This window comes from Brachypodium distachyon, chromosome 2 (genome assembly GCF_000005505.3).
Source record: "Brachypodium distachyon strain Bd21 chromosome 2, Brachypodium_distachyon_v3.0, whole genome shotgun sequence".
Taxonomy (NCBI): Eukaryota; Viridiplantae; Streptophyta; class Magnoliopsida; order Poales; family Poaceae; genus Brachypodium; species Brachypodium distachyon.
In genome coordinates, this window is record NC_016132.3 from 20,143,440 (window position 1) to 20,166,852 (window position 23,413).

Below are 23,413 nucleotides of genomic sequence, written 5' to 3' on the forward strand. Positions count from 1 at the left end.
GCATGCCGCGCCCGCGCCATGCGCGTCCAAGCCATGCCCACGCCGGTACCTCGACGACCTCATGAAGCGCTCGTGCCCATGCTGCACCAAGACGCACCAAAGGTGTTCGACCGGTGTGCCTGCAAGGCTCGCCGACTACCAAAAAGCATCAAAGTCCATGCCGCAAAGCTCCCCTCACCTTCACAAGAGAAGGAAGGGCGCGGCCCAACGACGAGGATCTCTTGGGAGAATTTGGAGGCACGACCGTCACCTTGCTCCAAGCGGCCTCGGGCGTACTCCGCGTCCCCACGAAGACTCGGTGATGGAAAGCTTCCACGGCTGCGCCTCGGCAACCAACATGACCTCCGTCGTATGTGGGAAGTGGCTAATGCCCCTGCGGAGCTTCCTACTACACCAAGCTCTCGAAGGAATGCCGGATGCCGCCGAACGCGTCTTCGGCACCGGGCAAACCAAACAAGTATGGTGTGAAGCTCCACAGTGCCCAAGGTCTCCATTTTATTGGCCGCAGGAGCCCCTAGGCGTCCGGGCCGGACCAATGCTGCGGCGACACCTTGCCGTCCTTCTCACCAAGGAACAAGACAAGAGGAGGAAAGAAATGGGAATGGGGAGCACCCCCTTTTCCCCAAAGGAGGCCGGCCTGGCCAAAGGGAGCCCCCCAGCGCAGGGGCCCTGCGTCCTGGCCTCGCCGGCGTCATCTCCGGTGACGCCCGGAGCCTGCAAAAGCTAGGGGAAAAGGGCCGTTCGGTCCCCTCCCGTACGAAGGAAGAAGATAGCCCAGAGCCGTCCGATCTAGGGCGTGCCCTCGCCCGTGGCCGTCGGATCTGCTCGCTTACTCCCGAACCGGTATCGGGCCCAGCTGGGCCGTGGCCCAACTGTGGCCCAAGAAGCCGGCCTATTAAAAAGAAATGGTGCGCCCGAAGGCGGCTCAAGCTCCGGCCCAACTCACGTCCGCGCGCGCGAAGCTGGCGGGCCAGCAGGGTTCGGAAACTTTGCAAAAAAGCCCAAGATTTTGGGAAAATTGCAAAAAATTCCTTCGGGACACGGGATTTCTCACAGAGAGACCCCTAGGGTCCCAGTTTTTGCTAAAATAGCCCCTGAAACTCAATTTCTCGTAGAGAATCGTCGTAGGCATGGAATTTCCCCGAAACACCTCCAAGGCTCCTATTGTTTGCAGGAAAACCACCAAGTACCTCTGTTCCTCACAAGGAAGCTTGCCAGGGAATTCATCAAAGACACCATTGTAAATACAAGAAAAGGACTCAAGAGTCTCGCATCGAAGGTTGACCCGAAGGCATTCTCAATGCCTCCAGCTCAAGGGGGCTACTGTTGTAGTAAAATAAAACCCTTATTTGGGTCGGGCCGTAAATCCTACATGGTGACGACTAAGTCAACATTTCCCAAGCGTGAGTCAAGATGCACACGTGGCGTAGTCAATCTTACATGGCAAAGGAAGACAAGTCAATAAGTCAAGCCTCTCATGTCATGGTCAAAGGGTGGAATGAGCTAGAGTAGGGCGCACGAAAGGTGTTGGGATGAGACTTTTGGTCCATGGTGGACCATGGACCAACATCCACTTTTCCCACTTAGTGCACACAAAAGATATAGACCAAGGAGCTATTTTTACCATTTTGCCCCCACTTTTCTCTCTCCCACAAGCGTAGACATGGTCTTTTGTCATGCATCCCTAGGCTATAAATACCCCCCCCACACATGGGGGCATGTACCATTCACTCTCAACTTGAATAAACTCAAGGGGAGAGGGCTAGAGTGCTCCCTCTAAGGTTCGCTCTCGGGCACCGTTTTCGACTAAAAGTCGACCGGCCTCGAGGAAGTCTTCTAGGGGACTCTAGTTTCGAGGCTCCGAGCTAACCTTGGTTAGCACGGACTCGAAGGAAAAAGGGTTGGGTTAGAGTTCCGACGGTATCCTAACCTCGATACTTGGAAAGACGCGTTCGGTCCAAGTACGAGGCGGCCTCGACGAATCTCTCGCTAAAGGTATCTTGGGAAGATCCGCTTGGCCCAAACACTTGGCTAACAACCCCCTCGAAGAGTTTCCTAACATAGGATTAAGTCGTACCCGCAGGGTCAACTGAACCTATTCAAAAAATATCAATGTGTCAATTTGTCCAAGTGTACGGCGACCTTCGCTATAGAGCCGACGTACACGTCCTACTTTTATACCCGCACTTGTGCCATCGAGCATTGGCACCTCTTACTCTAATTGTTGTCGAGAACAACAACAGTGGCAAACAAGGAGACCCGTTCCCTCCGATACATAATAAGTGTCGGGATTTTAGTACAAAGTTTCCGTAGAAGGTCGCATTGTGGCAAACAAGGAGACCCCATACGAAACGGGCATTCTTCATATACTTCCTCCGTTTCATAATTGTTGTCTCAAATTTGCTTAAAAATGGATGTATCTATTTCTAAAAAGCGTCTAGATACATGTAATAATTCGACAAGAATTATGAAACGGAGGGAGTATTTTTTTTAGAACAAAACGGCCCTTCTTCAGTGTGGGTGTAGTGGCGAGAGGACCATGGGCCGTAATACAGTCAGCATATTAAGTCAATCATCGCCAGGCCATTGTGGGCTGTATGACAGCCTCTGTATCTACCAGTAACATGTACTCCATGGACGGGCCTTCGTTCATCCCTCGGGCTCAGACAGAACAGAAACTTCCCCGTCTTACCCTAAAACAGTTCGAGAAAAAAATGTTAAAGAAACTGCCGAGGCCACCGTTCTCTGTCGAGACTCGAGACGGCGCGGCGACTCAAAGAAATTTGAAGTTGCTCGGCTTCTTCGTCAGAAAGAGTGTAATCTACTCCGCTAGCAACCCCACTGGCCCAGCAAGTGGCAAAGAACGGCACAGGCAATAGAGCACGCGAGCTGCCCGACCATCTGATCCGGGGCCATCCATGTCTCAAGTCTCAACTAGTCCAAGGTGCCATCAATAGCTAGCTCGGCTCGCATCCATCCAAGCTGCCGCCTGCTCTTCTTTTCCTCACGGAGAGGACAGGGCGTCAACCACTACGCGGTACGCTGTGGGTTCATTCATCAAATTGCACCTGGGAAAGGAAAGACCGAAAGAGTAGGCACTGGGCACCACTGGGTGATGATTTGATTAGAGATAACCCCATCCAGTGTCTCCCCCGGCCCGCTTTAAAGTGAAAATTAAAATACTGCTGCACTAGCTAGTCCAGATCCAGCTACAACTAGTGAAAGAAGGAACAGCTAGCGGCAATATTGTTATCTTTCTCACCTTTTCCTTGAGACGATATATATCTTCCATCGCGGCTTCTTCTTCTGGATCAGACCGAATGTCCAGTTGAGGAGACGCGCGCCATGATGGATCGATTGGCATGACATGAGAACTTGGGGAGTGCATGCGTGAGGACTAATTAAACGAGTTGTTGGTCTCTGTTAAAATATTGCCTAGTGTTATCTCTGTTGCCACTATCTGTTGTGCACGATAACTCCGACAGTCCAGCCCAAATTCGACGGCTCGTCTTGGTTTCAAACAGAAAACAAATAGAGGCTCGGTAGTGCATCAAGCACAGCCGAAAACGTCATGTCCTTCCCTGGATTAAGTATTACCGCTAGTCCGTATGGTTAAGACACATGCAGACATGCTAGCACACCTCACAAAAGATATTCCAAAGTATGCATACTCTATGCAAACGCGAACGAGACGCCGACAAACAGGGAGACGTTGAGACTAATTTGAGGCGGGCTTTCATGCGCGTGTCAGCGAAGTTAAACTAGAAAGATTCCATTAGCTCCACCTGAACCTCCACCGCATACGCACGCAGCACGTACACTGCAATATTGTTCCTCCACTGACGAAAAATACTATGCTAAAAAGTCTCAAAACATATTTACAAACAGAACAGGCCACCTTTCCCTGCTAGGAGCCTAACTTGAACAGAAAGAAGCTAGAAAAGTGAGTCGGCGAGGTGGCCCCACATCCGGGCCGGCCTCCAAACTCCGGAGAGGCAAGCTAGCTCGAGGACGACGCCCCTCGCCGGAGGCCGGAGCCAAGCCACATTGGTGATCGATTAGGCACTGTTAAACGGGCCAGATCGCTAGACCCGAAGCGGTCAAGGCAGCCGTAAGTGGCGCGATCCGGATAGTTTAATGGCGGCCTGGATCCGATGGCTTACAGGTGGGGCCTGCTTGTCATCGCTTCGAACATCGAGTCGTCGTGAGAGGAGAGGACGTCGTCAGATCTTTGCGGTTCGATCGATCACACGGGGGAGTCGCCGGAGCCATCGACGGCGAGCGGCTTGGCGGCAACGAGGAGCGTGCGGCAGAGCGGGCAGCTGGGCTGAGACCGGAGCCAGGCGTCGACACAGTCCGGGTGGAAGCAGTGGCCGCAGGGGGGCAGCGCCTTCACCTTGTCCCCGGCCACCAGCTCCACGATGCAGATGGAGCACTCCGCCGCTGCCTGCTCCTCCTCGCCAGTGTCGCCACCGCCGCCCTTCTTCTTCAAGGCGGAAGGCGGCGGGCTGTAGAGCGTGACGGGCAGCCGGTTGATGGAGTCCGCGTCGAGGCCGGGCATCGTGGGCGCCGGAGCGGAGGACGACGACGTGGCCTCCGGGTCGTTGGAGCGACGTTGGCGTTGGCGGCGGCGGCAGGCCCAGCGGAGGTAGAGGCTGACGGCGACGGAGACGACGACGAGGCAGAGCAGCCCCACCAGCAGCGGGACGGCGCGGCCGTGCAGCGCGAAGTTGCTGTCGTCCATGTCGGCGCCGTACCGCACCCTCATCCCCGGGCTCCCCGCCGCGCCCTCCTGCGCCGCCATTTCTTCTCCTAATCTTCTTCCACACAGCACGCGAGGGTCGTTGAAAGCTCGTGCAGGAGGTCGACCAGCAAGCTAAGCTAAGCTAGCCCAGGCTCAGAAGCCACGCCAGGCCATGTGTCTCTGTGGATGTACGTGCGTGCGTGCGTGCTAGTCAAAGGCAGCGCATGGAAGACGACTGGCCGGCCATGCCGGGCTCGCGGCTTGTGGTGGAGGCGATCGTAGTAGCGATCGATCGAGCAAGCGAGGAAACTTCCACGCAAGTGGCGCGCTGTGGTTTGGCCTGTCGACCGGGCGTCGACGCGCGAGGTCCGAGAGCGATCGAGATTTGTGGGGGAGTGAGTGAATTGCACGATGGATGGATGGGTGTGTGCGTGGTTTTAAAATTTCCAAGTCCTCGGCCGTCCCTTTTAAGGTTGAAACAATGGCTCCGGGCGCCAGTGGTGTAAACGTGGACAGCCCGGTGGGACACACGGGCAGGCAGAGAAGCCGCCGCGGGAACGAACTGGGCATGCATGACTGGGCGCTGGGGCCGGCGGCGGGCGATCGAGCTCGGGCTGGGCCGGGGGTGGCTGGCACGGCACGGAGGCAGGCAAGCGGCGGTGCATATCGTTCGTTTCGACATGTAGTTCTCCGAGTTGCTGGGAAGATTAATTAATTAATTAATTCCGGCGCGTTTTGAGACACTGTGCTCTGTGCTGACTTGTAGGTGCAACCTTTCTAGTCTTCGGTCGCGATCCACGGGAAAATAATGGATGCGTGCCTTGTGACGCGCTCGTGCATTCACACGGACAAGTTTTGTTGACCTGCACTGCACCGTTCTGCTACGAATAAATATTTTTTTTCCAACGGGGCTACCCCTGGTCTGCATTTTTTTTCCTCAACGAATATTTCCAATGGATGGTTTGTCAATCGAGTTGCATAAAAAGAGTTTAGTATGCATAACTGCTCTGCTTTTGACACACAAAGGAAAATCAACGTACGCCCAAGATCAATGACTTTGAAACAAAGGATCTCCCTAATTTAACGTCAGTGCTAGCTTTCTAAACACTCTTTTCTAAGTAGCTAGTACTTCAGAGTTCACACAAAAACATCGTTTGAATTGGCCATGGCGTGTAACAGGAGTCAGGAGGTGCGTGTACGTAGTGCGGGCAGCTAACAGAAAAAAAGAAACTTTTAGGAAAGCCCCAAAATGCGAATGTTCCAGGTGTCAGTCGTAGAGGTGAAACCCGGTGCCTTAGATCCTACCTAGACCAACCAAATGAACTTAAATTTTAAAATCACAGCACTTTTTGAAAATTTAGTGCATTTGTTTGAATAAAGAGGGCCAGAGGGTATCCTAACCTTTTTGCAGCTCTATAGGTGTGCATACATGCTGTGATGCTCATAGAGAAAACACTCATGTGGCCCCGGTAAACAAACAAATTTTATGAGAATGCCTTTTTAGGGGTGTATATTTCTCAGCCAACCAACGTAAAAATTGTTATTTTTCAGTCGACAATCATATCCATTCAATTTATATTATTTTGTCCCTCGTACTTGCACAAATCTTGTACAGATATTAATGATTGGATTAATGGTTGTTTCGACATAGAAATAGTTATTTCTTAGCCCTTTTAAAAATAGCAAAACCGTTTTTTAGGACAATTAACTTTGTTTTTTGCACAAGGCAACTACAAGAACCAGAGAATTGACATGTATCATTCGAAAACTAGTTTTTTTTTCCTGGGTCCGGAACACACTTACTCCAACCTCCGTGGTGCAATTTTGAATAGACAGTACACTCATGATTTATGTCAAACTTTCGAAACTTATACAGTCCATTAACGCACCTAACCTACGTACACATGTAGGCCGTGTACACACATTTCTGGCAAACTTTCCACGATGGAACCGACGCGGACTGCCCCAAATTAAACATAAGCTGCACGTACAGTGCCGTGATTGCCACCGGCCCGACCCGTTCATAGCAAACTTTTCCCCCTACCATATGCATTTCGCAGTAACTACAACTGCTCAGCTTGTCACACTGCACCTCTCTGTTCTGAGCACTATATATGCCCTCGAAACTCCGAAACAAATATGGTGCGATGTTACGTGCAACCCACCTTCTATCTTTTGTGTCTCTGCCATCTCGAGCCAACAATTCTGGCAGGTGATCAGGCCGCGCTGCTACTGATCCCTTTAATTGAGCTCCTCGAGATAAGCCTGAGATAAAAAAAAGATAAACAAAGTGCACCACCCCTGCATGGACCCCGGCCGGCCGTCTCGAGTAGTAGTAGTAGTGCTCGATCATACATATCACCAGCTAGCGACATATATATATCGATCAGCATCTTTTTTTCCAACCCGATCATGCTTTGCTTCCTGGTATAATAAATTATTAACGCATATATAGCAGTGACTGGTGCCGTACACGGATCACACCCGCAATCGTTAGCTAGATAGCTAAGCTGAAAAAGGCACGATTAATCAAAAAGCCAAAACCCCTGTGTCTAGCTAATCACGCATCGTCATCACCTCTGAAAATATCCAGTGCAGGGAGAAGAAGATCGAGACGCTGGTTAACTAGCTAGCCGGCTGTTGTCTGTGCGCTTTCTGTCATCAGCTTGGTACTATATAGCTAGCTTTTTCTTGCAGGCCGAACAGTGAGGTGTATCGCAGTACTGCGGCTCGAGCTATAGTTCTCGAGGTTTAATTGGCTTATGGCCGAGGGCAGTCGGCCGTCGTGCGCGGGAAAGGCGCATACAGGCCTGCCCAGGTTTGCATCTGGGCAAATTTAAGTGCGACCTAGCTGTGGGAATTAAGCAGCGGTCCAGCTGCTAACCGATTAAAAGTTACCGTATCTTAGCCAGCATCGCACTACCCGCGCGCAAGCACTGCAGGCCCCGCCGGTTCCCCCTCGTCCTCTTGGGATCTTGTCGACTTGGCGTACAGTTTCCATCATGGCTGCAATCTCTACTTGCTCTGTTCGTACGTGCAAGGAGTTAGCCGGCCGGCCAAATTGGCAGTACCCCACTCTTCTTCAGTTCTCCTCCACTGGCTGGCTAGAGGCTAGCTAGCCAGTGAGCGAGGCACATTGACATTGAAACATTTGCATGCATGCATGCGTACGCGCCGTACAAAGGGGTTGTTAATTATGCGAATAATGCGATGCGCGCGATTGGACAGGTCGTTGTGTTGGCTGTCTTGTAGGATGATGAGATATGGCGTGAAGTCGGTCTGCTGGTGCAGCAGATGATGGATATTTCGGGGAGATAGATGGACGCAGCAGGTAAAGAGGTGGGGTGTAGTGGACTACTTGCGGCCGGTGAGTGCATGTCCGATGCGAAAGTAGCTCGTGTGACCACTGTTGCCGAAGGAAGCCAGGAAGGGGTGGAGGGCTTTGATCTGAAGAATTACGATCTTCCGTACGTGCGCCTGTAGAATCGTTTCCTTGATGGGTGGATTGACGGCCTTATTCTTCAATCGTTTCCTTTAGATATTCAGAAGGGAGTGTCTAACGCTCAGTCTGAGAAATTAATTTCTCAGTCGACGAGAGCCGTGAGCGATTCTATTTCTACTCCCTCCGTCCCATAATATGAGTCACGCACGCTATATCCTCAATTTGATTTTAAATATGTATGTTTTTAAAATATATCATTAAATTTGTAATCGAATTTTTTTCTAATGATATAATCATTTAATTATTTAATTTATATTTAGTTAGCTAAATTAACCATCGTCTACGAACGCGTGCGTGCTCGACGGAGCATAGTGGCATGTGCATGTGCATGCGCGCGCGCGCGTGTGTTTCGTGTGTGTGTGAGAGACAGAGAGACTGTGACAGTAGCTAGCTGCTGCTCGTACGTATCTGTTGCTTCGTCCCGGAAACACGCCATGGCAAACCAAAGCAGTGCACACACACGCCCTTCGATTTGGCACTAAAAATCAGAAACTGACACAATGCGTCTTGCATCCTTTTAGTTCCGATTTAAACTAGAAAAATTATAGTTGCAACCTCATGGTATTAGGAAAATAGCTGCAATTATTCTAAAGTTTAAAAAATTATAATTAAAACTTTCATACAAATGGGAAAATTATAGTTTGCAATCATCGTGTAATTAAAAAAATTACAAAATTACAGTGCAACCTCATTGGGGGGAAATCACAGTTGCAACATCCAACTCGAAAAATTAGAGTCCAAACAACTGAAAAATTACAGTTGCAACATCCGCCCAACTCGAAAAATTAAAGTTGCAAGTTGCGACTCACGTGCAATTATAGTCTAAAAGAATTAGGACACAAGAAAATAAATAAATGTGAAAGTTAACTAGTGTTGCTATTTTACGTTAATGCAAAAATATAAATTTTGTGCAATATTAATTTAGCATTTAACGTACTCTCCTAACTAGAGTTGCATATGAAAAAAGAAGACAAAATAGAAGGTGTTGTTGTTCTAGAAAACAACAAGAGTACGGGGTGCCAAAGCACTTACAAGCCTTAAATAGACGTGGCCTTGTTGGCGCTTACGATCCCTCGAAGTTTCGCAGGGAAGTGGCCGGTTGGGCGCTGATAGTCTTCCTTCGGGAGTGGCGAGGGTCGTCCTTGAGATTCCTCCTTAGGCGTAGAAGCGCCGAAGTTTGTCGCCGTTCCAGGCATGGACGAGGTTTTTTCCTTCCATGTTCTCGAGGTGGTATGCACCGTTGCCCAACACCGCGGCGATGCGGTATGGTCATTCCCATTTAGGGTCAAGTTTGCGCTGGAGTTTTGGGTCGACGTTCTTTTTCAGCACGAGGTCTCCTTGGGAGAAAGCTCGTTCCCGCACCCTCGTGTTGTAGAAGCGTGCGGCGCTCTGCTCGTAGACGGCGTGCCTCATGAGGGCTTTGTCATGAGCTTCTTCCACAAGATCGACGGCCGTCTTGTGATGCTCTTCATTTTCGATGAAGGCGAGTGGAGTAGCTTCTTGGAGTCTTTCGACCCGAGGTGAGCGGAACTCTACCTCGACGGAAAGAACTGCTTCGGCGCCATACACCAAAGAGAATGGTGTTCGGCCCGTGGAACGGCTTACGGAGGTGCGTAGGCCCCAAACCATGCTGGCGAGTTCGTCCCCCCATGCTCCTCTTGCCTTGCTGGATGTGTGTTCTACCCTTCGGCGGAGTCCTTGGAGGATTAGTCCATTGGCTCTCTCGCATGCGCCGCTGCTCTTGGGGTAGGCCACGGACGCGAAGTGCAGCTTGATCTCAAGGCATTCGCAGAATTTAATGAATTCCGCACAATCGAACTGTTTGCCGTTATCCACGGTTAGTTCTCGTGGGACGCCATATCGACATATGATGTTTTCCCCGAAAAAATTCTGGATGGCCTGTGACGTGATCTTGCCGAGTGGCGTAGCTTCTATCCATTTGGAGAAGTAATCAATCGTCACCACGAGGTACTTTCAGCCCACGATGCATGCGGGGACAGGCCCGAGAAGGTCCATTCCCCAGCGTGCAAATGGCCAAGTTATTGGAATATTCTTCAGGGTCGTCACCGGCGCGTGAATGGACTTAGCCATTTTTTGGCAAGCTTCGCATCTTTGCAATATCGTGATTGCGTCTTGCACCATGGTGGGCCAATAAAATCCTTGTCGTAAAGCCTTCGCCGCGGTGGCTCTTGGCGCGAGATGATGGCCGCACACTCCGGAGTGGATCTTCTGGATGAGCTCAGCCCCCTTGTTGGGGGTTATGCACTTGAGTAGCGTGGCTGCCCCCTTCTTGTAAAGGATGCCATCGAGGAGGACGTACATCTTTGCTTCTGCAAGCAAAGTTTTGGCGCTCGGGCCTTCTGCCTCCTTGTCCACCTCTCCTTTCAGGGCACGGATAATTGGCGTCATCCAAGAGGGTGGATTGTCGATGACCATGCTGGCCTTCGAAGCTTCGTCAGAGTCATCGGCTTCTTCTCCTATGGAAGGGGCGCGGATCACCTAGAAGAATGCGCCGGGTGGCAAAGGTTCCTTGGAACCAGCTGTTCGGGCCAATCTGTCGGCGAGGTGGTTTTCTCCTCGTGGGATGCGTCGCGCCTCCATGCCCAGGAAGTGCCGTTCCATCTTGCGAACTTCTTCAATATACTTCTTCATCTTTTCATCAAGGCATTGATATGACTTGTTCATTTGGTTTATCACCAGCTGGGAGTCACCTTGGATGAGAAGGCGTCGAACACCCATGGCCTTAGCCAACCGGAGTCTGAGTAGGAGCGCTTCATACTCCGCCATGTTGTTGGTTGCGTTGAAGTCGAGGTGGGCGACGTACTCCAAGATTTTTTCTTCGGGGCTGACGAGTATGACACCAGCCCCGGCACCGTTGAGGCGCTTGGAGCCGTCAAACCTCATTATCCAGTGTGGCGCGGGGGGCTCGGCCTTGGGCGGCGTCTCTTCGGGCGAGGCTTGTGGCGCATGCCATTCGGCCACGAAGTCGGCGAGGACCTAGGATTTTATAGCCGTTTTCGCGGTAAGCTCCAGCGAGAAGGGAGCCAGTTCCGTTACCCATTTGGCGATTCTCCCGGTGGCTTCCTTGTTGCCGAAGACTTCTTTGAGGGGGAACGTCGTCGGCACCATGATGGTGTGGCCCATGAAGTAATGACGGAGCTTTCGAGAGGCCATGAGGAGGGCGTACGCAATCTTCTCGATCTGCACGTATCGACCTTTTGCTCCTCCCAAAGCTTCGCTCACGTAATACACCGGGCGTTGCGACCCATCTTCTTCCTTCACGAGGGCTGCACTCACGGCGACTGGAGTCGCGGCGAGGTACAGGAGCAAAGGCTCTCCCTGCTTCGGGCTTGTGAGGAGTGGAGGAGTCGACAAATAGGTCTTGAGTTCCTCGAACGCCCTTTGAACTTCGTCGGTCCACTCAAAGTTGTCGAGGCTCTTTAGGACTTTGAAAAAAGGAAGACCCTTCTCGGCTGATCGGGCGACGAATCAACCTAATGCCGCCATCCTTCCTGCTAGGCGCTGCACATCTTTGGCGGAGTGAGGGGGCTCCATCTCCAGGATGGCCCGGATTTTTTCCGGGTTGGCCTCGATTCCCCGTTGGGAGACGAGGAAACCCAAGAGCTTTCCTCCTCGGACTACGAATGCGCCCTTCTCGGGATTGAGCTTCACACCGTATTTGCGGAGGTTGTTGAAGGTTTCCTGCAGGTCTTCGGGATGGGTACTCGCCGCTTGACTTTTGATGATGACGTCATCAACATAGACTTCGGCGTTTCTCCCCAATTGCTCTTTGAGGATAAGGCTGACGAGGCGTTGGAAAGTCGCACCGGCGTTCCTCAACCCAAAAGGCATTCTGCGATAGCAGAAGGTGCCAACGGGAGTGATGAAGCTGGTCTTCTCCTCGTCTTCCTTCGCCGTGGAGTCGACTAGCTGGTCGATTCGCGGGAAAGGGTAGTCGTCCTTGGGGCATGCCTTGTTCAGGTCGGCGAAGTCGACACACATTCGCCATTTGCCGTTGGCTTTCTTCACCAAGACCGGATTGGCCAACCACTCGGGGTGCCAAACTTCTCGGATGAGTCCGGCCTCGGAGAGCTTTGCAATTTCTTGCTTGATGACCTCGCTTCGCTCCGTGGAGAGTTTTCAAAGTTTCTGCTTCACGGGCGCCTTGTCGGGCCTTACAACGAGTCGATGCTCCATGACATCACGCGAGACTCCTCCCATGTCGGAGGGGGACCAAGCGAAGAGGTCGGAGTTCTCCCGGAACAGGTCGATGAGCTTCTTCTCGAGTTCGATCGAGAGGTCGGCTCTGATCTTCACGATGCGCGTGGCGTCGTTGTCAGAGACGCGTATCTCCTTAAGCTCTCCCTTGGGAAGAGGCTTATGGTTGTAGCGTTCCGGGTGATCGGGCTTGGACTCCCCTGCTCCCGAGAGCATGTGGATACTTCTGGACGCTTCCCCCTTCTCGGCGCACTTGGTCTCGTGGCGATATAGCGTCTTCCTATCGGAGGATTGTTCGCCACGGACCGTGATCACACCTTTTGGGCCCGGGATCTTCATGCATAGGAAGTTGTGGTGGACGGCAGCGCAGAGGCGGTTCAGGGTCGTCCTGCCAAGGATGGCGTTGAAGAAGGCCTCCATGTCCACCACGTCGAAGCGCACGAGCTCGGTTCGATGATTAGTGGCGTCTCCGAAGGTCGTGAGGAGCTCAATTTGGCCGAGCAGCTGGATGGACTTGCCTGGGACGAAACCGGTTAGGGGGTAAAGCGACGGTTGCAAGGAACCGTTCTTGTATCCTCCTTGCGGCTCCATCAGCTTCTTTAGCGTGCTCAGGTACAAGATGTCGACGGAGCTTCCGCCGTCCACGAGTATTTTCTTGAGCTCGCAATTCGAGACGATGGCCGTCGCGAAGAGGGCGTCGTCGTGTGGGAAGCGTATCCCCTTAGTCTTCTTCGGTGAAGGAAATGGGTACACTCACCCACTTGGGTGGTGGTGTCAGAGTGAAGGTTCCGACGACGTTGACTTCGCGCGCATACTCCTCGCGCTGTCTCTTTGACCCTCGGCCTATGGCGGAGCCCCCGAGTATCACCCCGACATGGTGAGCGGGTTCTTGAAACGGGAGGTTCTCTTTCTTGGGCGCAGGGTCGGCAAGGATGACGTTGGCGGGGCGCGGGGCCTCGGGCGCCTTCTCGTCCTTGCGTCGGGCCTGCATTCGTGCTTGGAACTCTTCACGGGCCGCGATGAGGGTATTGCACTCTTCGGTGCTGTGGCTCGCCGAGTTGGGGATGAGGCATCTTCCGGCGCTTACCTCGGCGAGGCGAGGAGGCTTCTTGGGCTGCCAAGTCTTTTGGGACGAGTTTTGCCCTTCGACGGCGAAGATCTTTCGAGCTTGGTCGCCGGGCGCCTTCTTCCCCCGCCTCCTCTTCCGCCTGGAGGGTGGTGTGGACGCCTGGGGCTGATCCGACGAGGGCTCCACCTGCCGCTCGCATGGCGGTGGAGTAGACGTCCAGGAATTGAAGAGGGTTGGATTCTCCGTCGTATGGCTGTATCGGCGGCGGCTTGAACCTTGGCGGGAAAGCCGCATCTTGGATTTCCCGCGTGAGCGGGTTACAAGATGGTCGGCCCTTCCGGTTTTTCCGGCGACGCGATCCTCCTTCGTCGGGGTCGCTTTCGTTTCTAGAGGGGTCACTCGGAGAGGGATCTCGGCGTCTTCTTGGGGGGTCGGAGCGTTGGCGAGGATTTCTTTCACCGCCGGCGAGGGCTCCGGACTCCGCCACCTACTCGTTTCCGTGTACACTGGGATCTCGATCTCCGTGGGGCGCGTCTTGAGGCGGAGCTTGGTTGCCACCTTGTTCGGCCCCGGCGGGGGGAACAAGGGGCGCTTGCTGAGTGCTCGCAAAGCGAGGATGGTTCGGAGCGTGTGCGACTTGGAGAGAGCCATGCGGCGGAAGCCCCCAATACAGATGGTACCAAGGAGCTCCATTGGCGATTGCGACGAGTGCTAATGGAGGTAGTCCTGGGTTGGAGGGGTCGTAAGCCGGGGCTCCTTGGTTTTCCGGCGCGGATCCTCCTGAGGCCATATTGTTTCCTCTTGTAGGTTCCGAGGGCAAGGTGACCACCGGTCGCAGGGGAGGTGGCGCGAAGCCCACTGAACGAGGCATACCAAGTTCCGTGTCCCTTGCGTGGGCGGTAACCACAAGTAGCTCGCCGATCCTTGCCACCACGTCGGTGCGGGTCGAAGGACCGCCCACGATGGTTCCGAGTGCTTCGGCTCCTTCGGGGACGGCCGGGAGCGGGGGTGCGGCCTCCGTCGTGGCGCCCATGCTTGCGGCGGCGTCCGGATTGGTGAGAATTTCTCCTTCCTTGGGAGCCCCCGAGGTGCTTGCTTTCTTTGTTTGTAACCGTGTAGATTTCGTGGCAAGTTGGGCACCCGATGAAGTAGGCTTCGTCGGTGCCATCGAATCTTCAATTGCGGCGAGGGTTCCACACGGTCGGCGCCACTGTTGTTGTTCTAGAAAACAACAGGAGTATGGGGTGGCAATGCACGACGGCACAAATGCAAGAATAGTATGTAGGGGGTGTACGCCGGCCTAATAGCGAAGGTCGCCGTACACTTGGACAAGTTGACACGTCGATATTTTTTGAATAGGTTCGGTCGACCCTACGGGTACGACTTAGTCCTATGTGAGGAGAGACTTCGAGGGGGTCGTTAGCCAAGCGCTTGGGCCGAACTCGTCTTCCCAAGTCACCTATAGCGAGAGATCTCTAGGGGCCACCTCGGACCTAGGCCGAACTCGTCTTCCCAGGTAGCGAAGTTGGGATACCCTCGAGACTCTAACCCGATCCCTCTACTTCGAGTCGAGGTCGTACTAGATGGCCCGGAACCTCGAAACTAGGCTTCTCAAGTCGCGTCCCCGAGGTCGAGTCGAGACTAGGCTCGACCCAAGCACTCGAGAGCGGGCTCCTTGAGTTGCTCTAGCCCTCTCCCCTTTTATCTTATTCCAATGGAGAGTGAATGATACATTGCCCCCATGAGGGGTATTTATAGCCTAGGGGTCCATGACAAAAGACCATGGTACCCTTGAGGGAGAGGGAAAGTGAGGGTAAGGTGGTAACTTTGCTTCTAGAGCTTTCTTGACCCTTACTCTAGTTCCTTTGACCATGACATGGGGGGCTTGACCCTTTGACTCATTTGACCGGCACTTAGTCGGCATGGCTAGGCCTTGTTGACGATTTGACCGGTCTCCGAGATATGTTGACTTGGTCGTTGCCGCGTAAGATCGCTGCCCGACCCATGCAAGGATTTTATTATATTACAACAGAAGTTACGATGAAAGAAAAAATAAAACAAAAAACCATGCAAAAGAAGAAAAAAAAACAGATAAAAAGACCAAGTAGTACTCACAACCTCTGCTAATGCCTTGCCATGCTGAACCACCGAGCCAACCAAGCAAACTTAAGAGTTCAGCTGTTTCTTTAATTAGTAAGGTTGTATGTATTCGCACGAATCTTGACGCCTAGCAAATCCGTATTTGAAAGCATCATCGAACTTCGCTCGCGCACAACCCACACGATTGCAGGAGGAAGACTCTCTACAGAGTCGTGTATACATTTATTTTATTTTATGATGATATAGTAAAAGTAGATTGATTTAATATAGGGAACACATGGACGGAGTAAATTTGCGATCGCACAGAACCTCCATAGGATAAAGTTTTCACTCCTACACAACTAAGTTGTCAATTGCCATTCATGGGTTGCAGCGCCCTCCAGGGAATGCAAAAACTAAATATTGATGCATCGATCTTTCCTTGAGGGTCTGGTAGAAGGCTCTACGGGGGCCATAATCTGGGAACTAACGGCGCTTTTGCGGGAGCTTCAAATAGTTTGATACTAGTGGTTTATGACGCTAATATGGCTGACGCCCTGGCTTTGCAACGGGGTATTTTGTTTGCATAGAGTGTGGGATGCTGTAATATGCTTATACACTCTGACAGTAGCGAGGTGGTGCATGAGATGACCAGTGGTGATTGCCCTCGTCGCCAGCAGCGGCAATCTATATTGATTGCATGGAGACCCTAAAGGGATTTGGGAAAGTCATCATCGAGCATTGTCCAAGAGAAGCAAATGCAGTTGCTCGTGAGCTAGATAGAATCGCGAGAATTGATCAACCGAATGTTTGATTGGATAATCCTCATAGTTTTATTTTACATTTACTCATTGATGATGTGACTATGGTCTAATTGGTAATAAAGCTAGCCATGATGGCATTTCCTAAAATAGTTGTCAATGCCATTTACGGAAATAAATGTCAGTTACACAAGGCAAGTGGCACTTAGCTTACTCAAGTCAAATGGCCACATTACACGTGGAGAATTTTCCTTTTGCCCCCCGGCTTATGGCTACATTAGGGAGAAGGTTATGTTTTTGCCACGCTGGTTTGACAGTGATGTTCGGCATCAACGCGCTCCAATAGGTACCTTAGGGCTATTTGTAACCGTACGACCGAAAAATGATACCTATTGTTGCAATTAGCAAAAGTTTGATCTGATCTCGAACCCAAGCTACAAATGTGATAGCTTTCTGTAATTTACTCTTACACGTGACTCAATCGCACGCAGACTATTTCTGATCGGACTGTTAGCAGAGTGTTCATTCCAAGAGATGAAAAAGTAAAAGTTCGCTTTTTATCCGTTTAATATAGTATGACATCAGCTAAAGAAAACACGGTTCGGCGAGAGGGAGATAGGCGAGGACGGGTTGATGACAAGACGAGGGGTGACGGAACAGAAGGATGGCTGGATGGGAGGACAAACGCGTATAGCGGGCTGTAGAGGTAAATACACCCGCGGCCCCACTATTATGGCCGCGGTGTCACTTTAGTCCCTAATCTATGAAACTGGACACGTAAGTCCTACATATGCCTTGTTCCTTCCATGACCGCAAAAGAACCCCCCATGATTAATTTCAACACAGAACAACTCCTCTTCATCCCCTAGTACTAAAGAAAGATGAATTTTGTAGCTACAAGATGGGGCATTGCAGATTGTAATTCCTAATAACAGCATCCATCAAAATCCTAAATTCCAAATTTGAGCATTCACATAAAGAGGATCCACCATCACAAAGAAGAGATCACGACACCAGAGCCATGACATCGAACAGCAACAACATTGGGGGAGAGGGATTAGGAGAAGAAAAGATTAGGTTTCTGACCGTAACGAGGGGCGGGATCTCCAGGACGGCGGCGTGCAGGGGCCATCTCGACCAGCGTCTCCCCGCCGGCTGCCTTCACTGTCTCCCTGCCGGCTTCCTTCACCGTCTCCCCGCCGCCGGTCGCCACCGAGAGTCGCCACTTGGTCGCCTTTAAATCACCGTCGGGAGAAAGGGGAGAAGGAGAGGAACGGACCGACCGGGAACAAATGAAGAAGATGCCAACATTAGGGGGTTTTGTGCAAAAATCCCAACTGCCCGCGGCGGCAAAACTCCCGCCAAAGCCCCCTTTGCCGACATGGCCGCGGTCAACGTGCCACGTAGGCCGGTCAGAACCGCCGAGCGAGTTTAGGACCTCGCGTGAACAGCTTATAATAAAATTAGGACTTACGTGTCCAGTTTCATATATTAGAGACTAAAGTGACACCGCGGCCATAATAGTAGGACCGCCGGTGTATTTACATCGCGGGCTGTATCAAGTGTGATGGAAAAGAATAAAGGCCGAGACTTTGCTATTCTGAGAAGCCAGGCTTCTGCCCATTTGAGAGCCCACCCAAACTGGGCCGTTTACAGCCAGTTCTGTTCAGGCCAGCGGTATACCGCTCATTACGGACAGGGCAATACCGCGCCTTGGCGTCAATCCTGATGAACAAAGCCCATTTACAACTGGGACTACTGGACCAGAGGCTTGAATGTTGCAAGAAGCGAAAACCAATCCCGCACCGTCCTCCTGCCGGCGTAACACGCGGAACATCTGGAGTTCTGGACAAAGCACGAAACTGGCACTAAAATACTGCTAACCTGTTACCTCTATCCCTTCACGAGAGGCCGAGACCACGACACGACTCGAGCCGACTCCACGTACCCCAGCACCGCCGGGACACGCGTCCAACGGATTCCCCCCGCCGCGTGCCACCCTCGTCCCATTATTAAGCACGATCAGCTCGCTAGCTCCCCATACGTCAAGCCATCTCACACCTCACACAACACCGCCTAGAACAACCGAAACCATTCATCCGTCCTTCTCAGTAACCGTCGTTTCAAGCAAGCAGAAGAGGCGATCAGATGGCGCAGGAGAGCCTGAGGCTGGTGTCGCCGGCGATCTCGGCGCACGAGGGGCGGCTGCCGCGGCAGTACACGCTGGAGGGGCAGGGGGCGAAGAAGGACATGTCCCCGCCGCTGGAGTGGTACGGCGTGCCCGACGGCACGCGCTCGCTGGCGCTGGTGGTGCAGGACATCGACGCCGACCCGGTCCTGCCGTGGACGCACTGGGTGGTCGCCAACATCACCCCCGACACCAAGGGTTTGCCCGAGGGCTTCTCCGGCGCCGGGGGCAACGCCCGCGGCGATGACGCCGTCCAGGAAGGGATCAACGACTGGAAGCAGCTCGGGTGGCGCGGGCCCGTCCCGGACTCAGAAGGGCACCGCATCCGGTTCAAGATCTACGCCCTCGACGACGTGCTCAGCCTCGGGAACAAGGTAATTAAGTGCATCATGCACCGGTTAATTCGTTGCTGGAGACGTTTTTAGCATGCGTGCGCGGTAGTTTTTCTGAACATCGTGCTTGTTGCAGGTGACCGTGGACAAGGTGATGTTGGCCATCGAGGGGCACGTGCTGGCGGAAGCCGACCTCACGGCCGTGTTCTCTGGATAAGTGTTCGACGATCAGCTTGTGGATTTTGACACCGTCCGCGCGTGTGTCTGACCTGTTTGTTACTTCACCCTCGTCGTCCTGTGTATTGCGTGTGCCTTGTTCAGTAGTGTGCCTTGTGTACGTAAGGCGACGGCCGGTCTTGTAATTTTTTATCCAATAAAGGAAGTAACTTCTCAAATCAATTGTGGTAGTGTTCAGATAATTGGTGCGCACTAAGCTGTCGCTGCTCATGGAAGACATCTTGTCAGGCGGCGAGAACCATTCTGATCATCAGAATTCCTTCTTTCCTCTTTTTTTTGAGAGGCCTTCTTTCCTTTTTCTTTGAGGGGGCAACAACACTCCCATATCGTGCCTCGTTGCCACGGCCCACGGCTTGACAGGCAGCCCATCAGGTAGCTAGCGAGATGTCCTCTTGGACGGCCCAGTAGAGGAGCGTCCAGTCTCCCACCAGGCCACCCTGGAGTTTTGTGGAGAGACTGAAGATCAATTTGTACTTTCCCATTTGTTTGTTTGAGCTGTGCACGATAATCATCCGAAGAGCATGAAATTAAATTACAACGCAACGAAAACTAACATATTCTCCCTCCGAGTGCTAGTGCAGTAGTGCTGCACGTACAAAATCTCTCCCCAAAGGAAACTAATTAGTACATCTTCCCGCCAATGTATGTATGCCCAAAATCCGAGCCAAAATTACAGCACCAGCAACATACACTCACAAGTCACGCCCTGTGGTTAAAACTTAAACACGTCACTACTCCTGCAGGACGTTGATCAAGATCGCCTACAACTGGATTGTGACGCCCCTGGCGCCCATGCCGGCGAGCCGCTGCTCGGCGGTAGCCCCCATCATCTCCCTCTCCCTGTCCCCTCCCCCGCCGCCCCTCGACACATCATGCCGCGCGGCGTCAAACTTCTCGCCGTCGCCCCACAACGCATAGGCCTCCTCCCCGTGCGCCGCGTCGTCGCCGATCATGAGCTGCTCGTCGGGCATCCGCAGCGGCACGAACAACCCGATGCCCAGCAGGATAAGCGTGGTGACCACCACGTTCCACCCGATCACGAAGGCGGCGCCCGCGAGCTGTTTCCCGACCTGCCCGATGCCGCCGCCGTAGAACGCCCCACGGGGCCCCGGGACCGGGGACTCGAGCGCCATGAGCTCCGGGGTTGCCAGGAGCCCCGTGAGGAGCCCGCCCAGGAGGCCCGCCACGGCGTGCGTGTGGAACACGGCCAGCGTGTCGTCCACGCGCATCAGCAAAGCGGACTTCTTGTGCAGGATCATCATGGTGAACCACGGCACGCTTCCCGCGAACATGCCCATGATCACCGCCGCCCACGTCTGCACCAGCCCTGTACGTACGTGCAAGTCATCACGTTAGTTAAACCGCGAAATCAATACATGAAGAAGGGGCTTAATTCGTTGGGGGTTCTTGCTGGCAGATATATTATTTCCAGAGCTTGTCAATGTCAGCTGATTAAAAATCTAGTTCAAAAGCACGGCGCACACTTGAGGTCTTAAGCTACGCAAATTGTTCGTACTACGTTGGTGTGGACTTGTTATTACCCGTGCGAGCCGGCCATGAATGATAGGCCGGACTTTTCCGCTGTCCTAGTTTGACTTTCTTTACATTGTTTGATTAATCGGTTTCCCTTGATTAATTGCGACCTGACATTTCTAAATTCTATCTAGCAGTAGGATAGCAGTACTGCCCCTGCAGACTGCAGTACTAATAAGCCAATCGACGGACCAAGAGAACGAAGGAGAGATGTTGTGTACGTACCTGCGCCGGGGGTGATGCAGACGAGCCCGGTCATCATGCCCTGGACGGCGCCGATGACGGACGGCTTGCCGAAGAAGATGACGTCGAGGCAGGTCCACGTCAGGAGGCTCGTCGCCGCGCTGACGTTGGTGTTGAGCACGGCCACGGACGCCGCGATGTTGGCGGCGTACGGCGCGCCACCGTTGAACCCGGCCCACCCCATCCACAGCAGCCCGCCGCCGGCGATCATCAGCAGGATGTTGTTCGGGGAGAACCGCTCACGGTCGCTCTTCAGCCTCGGACCCACCTGTCAGCCACGCCATAGTTAGTCTCGGACTCACTAGTAACTAAGCAAGCGGGCGCCACACCAACTGGATAACGCAACTGATAGCGCCACTGGATATTTGTAGTTGTAACTGTGACCCATCAGATATTAAAATTGGCTCTGCAGTCCTAGTCCAGGCTGCCTTATATGAAATCCACGTCTCTCTCTCTTCGGTTGCTGCTGCTTCAAGAGTTCAAGATGACACAGCGATTGGGACCCTTAGCAGTAGCATCCACCACAAAACGGAGCTGCCACCGCCGACGCCCACCAGCTAAGACGAAGCAAACGACACAGTCCAACTTGTTCACACGAACCATGTGGTAAAGGCGCGAGTCCCCTTTTTCCGATCGGGTGCTTGCAGCTATCAGCGAAATATATATACTCGTATCATGTGACTGCTCAAAGATAATTGTACTACAAACCACCGCACGCACTCATTAGTTCTTCCAAGACCCATGACTTTGAACAGCATTTAGCAATTTTTCCAGTCAGACAATTTGATTGCATGTTTGGTGTGTTAACTGTGTACTCCCACGCGCGGTATGCCATACCAAACGAGGAATCCACATTGCTGGGTCAAACTATCTACTCTAAAGATGAGTACGACCACCTAACACGTTAGCCAAATTAACCCATGGATGGAGCCAGTCAACGTGGCCATTCCGACATGGATTTAGGAAATCAAAATGAGGAAAAGTTGCGAGCAGCATACATACCCAGTATGCGGCGGTGAAGCCGGCGATGCCGGAGGAGAGGTGGATGACGTAGCCGCCGGAGTAGTCGATGACGCCCCAGTGGTAAAGAAACCCGCCGCCCCAGAGGCTGAAGGCCCCGACGGTGTAGGACAGCAGCAGCCAGAGCGGCGTGAAGGCCATCCAGGCCTTGATGTTCATCCGGCCCAGCACGGAGCCGGCGAGCAGGATGAGCGTGATGGCGGCGAACTCGAACTGGAACAGCACCAGCGTGGCCTCCGGGTAGAAGGGCTCCGTGAGGGGCGTGCTCCCGTGCTTGGTGGCCGACAGCGAGGCCCGGCGGACCAGGTAGTCCTGGGAGAGAGCCACGCCGGCCTTGCCCCAGAACGGGAGCAGCCGCTCCCCGAAGGCCATGCGGAAGCCGACCAGGACCCAGACCAGGAGCGATGAGGCGTAGGCGTAGAGCGCCATGAAGGCCGAGTTCACGGCCCACTTCTTCTTCACGATGCTGCCGTAGAGGACCACCAGCCCCGGCATGGACTGGATGCCCACGAACGTCGCCGCCGTCAGCTGCCACGCGTTGTCGCCCTTGTTCAGCCACTCCGGCACCGCCGGCAGGTTCGCCGCGTACGCGCCGGAAGCCGCCGCCATCGCGCGCGCGGCCGATTTGCTCGCGTGCTGGCTTTATTTGCCGTAGCTGTGCCTGTGCCGGGGAAGAGGAGACGCGAATTTAGCCGGGCAACGATGCCGCTCCCGGGTTTAATATAGGAGCTTGTAGCTATCGTGGACGTGTCACTTGCACGTGGCTTCAGGTCCCAGACGTCATACTCACGGCGGATGATTTTGTTACCCTGCTTGTGATGGCACTTGTAATTAGCTAAGCTCTCATGTTTACGATTCGCTGCGACATTGCGTACTGCTTGGGTCTGGAGTAATTGCACAACTGAAATGGATCAAGTGGATAGTACTACTCCAACAAAAATTGTCTTAAATTTGTTAAAATTTAGATGTATCTAAACATGAAATGTATAGATGCATTGAAATTTAGTCAGATCTTTTTGCACACGGAAAGGATGCGGCTAGTTCGTGACGGGCATGGAGCAGCCAATGAGGGGAACAGGATCCAGTCTCCGGGTCAATCCGGGCAGCCAGCCATGAATGGCCCACAGGATGTTGCGTGGTGCGCTTTTCATCCCTTAAACTACTCCACTTTGTATAATCTCCTTCATTTCTCCGGTTCTCCCTGTGGAACGTGACCTGTCTGGGTTTGTTCTTAAGAAAAGAACGTAGGGAGTCGTTTCAAATCTTCGGATTGTCTTCGTATGCCCGCTTCGTCAATTACTGCTGTTAGTGTTAGGTGCAAACATTCGTCCAAAAGATGGTAGGGAACTTTGGAGTTTGGAGACTAGAAGATGTCCCCAAGACTTCGATGGTTGCAGTGGGGCGCATGTGTACGGCTGTGTAAGACGAGCGCGTTTTCGTGGACCGGAGTTTGTGCTGACCTTGATATTTTCTTGAGCTTTGTTGAC

At 52.9% G+C, this 23,413-nt stretch overlaps 3 protein-coding genes across 3 annotated transcripts; 1 reads left to right on the forward strand and 2 right to left on the reverse strand.

Moving 5' to 3' along the window:
- Nucleotides 1-3,747: 3,747 nt before the first annotated feature.
- On the reverse strand, nucleotides 3,748-5,197 carry LOC100825400 (RING-H2 finger protein ATL66). The gene has a single exon (XM_010232971.3). It carries the CDS (start codon nucleotides 4,802-4,804, stop codon nucleotides 4,247-4,249), a length of 558 nt encoding a protein of 185 aa, XP_010231273.1. The 5' UTR covers nucleotides 4,805-5,197; the 3' UTR covers nucleotides 3,748-4,246.
- Nucleotides 5,198-18,395: 13,198 nt separating this feature from the next.
- On the forward strand, nucleotides 18,396-19,292 carry LOC100828084 (UPF0098 protein CT_736). The gene is made up of 2 exons (XM_003568213.3): nucleotides 18,396-18,935; nucleotides 19,030-19,292. The coding sequence occupies exons 1-2, from the start codon at nucleotides 18,522-18,524 to the stop codon at nucleotides 19,108-19,110; spliced, it is 495 nt and encodes a 164-aa protein (XP_003568261.1). The 5' UTR covers nucleotides 18,396-18,521; the 3' UTR covers nucleotides 19,111-19,292.
- Nucleotides 19,293-19,637: 345 nt separating this feature from the next.
- On the reverse strand, nucleotides 19,638-22,605 carry LOC100828386 (ammonium transporter 2 member 1). The gene is made up of 3 exons (XM_003568214.4): nucleotides 21,909-22,605; nucleotides 20,889-21,174; nucleotides 19,638-20,457 (listed from the first exon to the last, which is right to left on the reverse strand). Exons 1-3 carry the CDS (start codon nucleotides 22,533-22,535, stop codon nucleotides 19,892-19,894), a joined length of 1,479 nt encoding a protein of 492 aa, XP_003568262.1. The 5' UTR covers nucleotides 22,536-22,605; the 3' UTR covers nucleotides 19,638-19,891.
- Nucleotides 22,606-23,413: the final 808 nt, after the last annotated feature.

Coding starts and splice junctions, on each gene's coding strand:
- LOC100825400 (XM_010232971.3), bottom strand. CDS start 4,804: ATGGCGGCGCAGGAGGGCGCGGCGGGGAGCCCGGGGATGAGGGTGCGG.
- LOC100828084 (XM_003568213.3), top strand. CDS start 18,522: ATGGCGCAGGAGAGCCTGAGGCTGGTGTCGCCGGCGATCTCGGCGCAC. Junction 18,936..19,029: donor TGCTCAGCCTCGGGAACAAG/GTAATTAAGTGC, acceptor TGCTTGTTGCAG/GTGACCGTGGACAAGGTGAT.
- LOC100828386 (XM_003568214.4), bottom strand. CDS start 22,535: ATGGCGGCGGCTTCCGGCGCGTACGCGGCGAACCTGCCGGCGGTGCCG. Junction 21,175..21,908: donor GCTTCACCGCCGCATACTGG/GTATGTATGCTG, acceptor CGTGGCTGACAG/GTGGGTCCGAGGCTGAAGAG. Junction 20,458..20,888: donor CTGCATCACCCCCGGCGCAG/GTACGTACACAA, acceptor ACGTACGTACAG/GGCTGGTGCAGACGTGGGCG.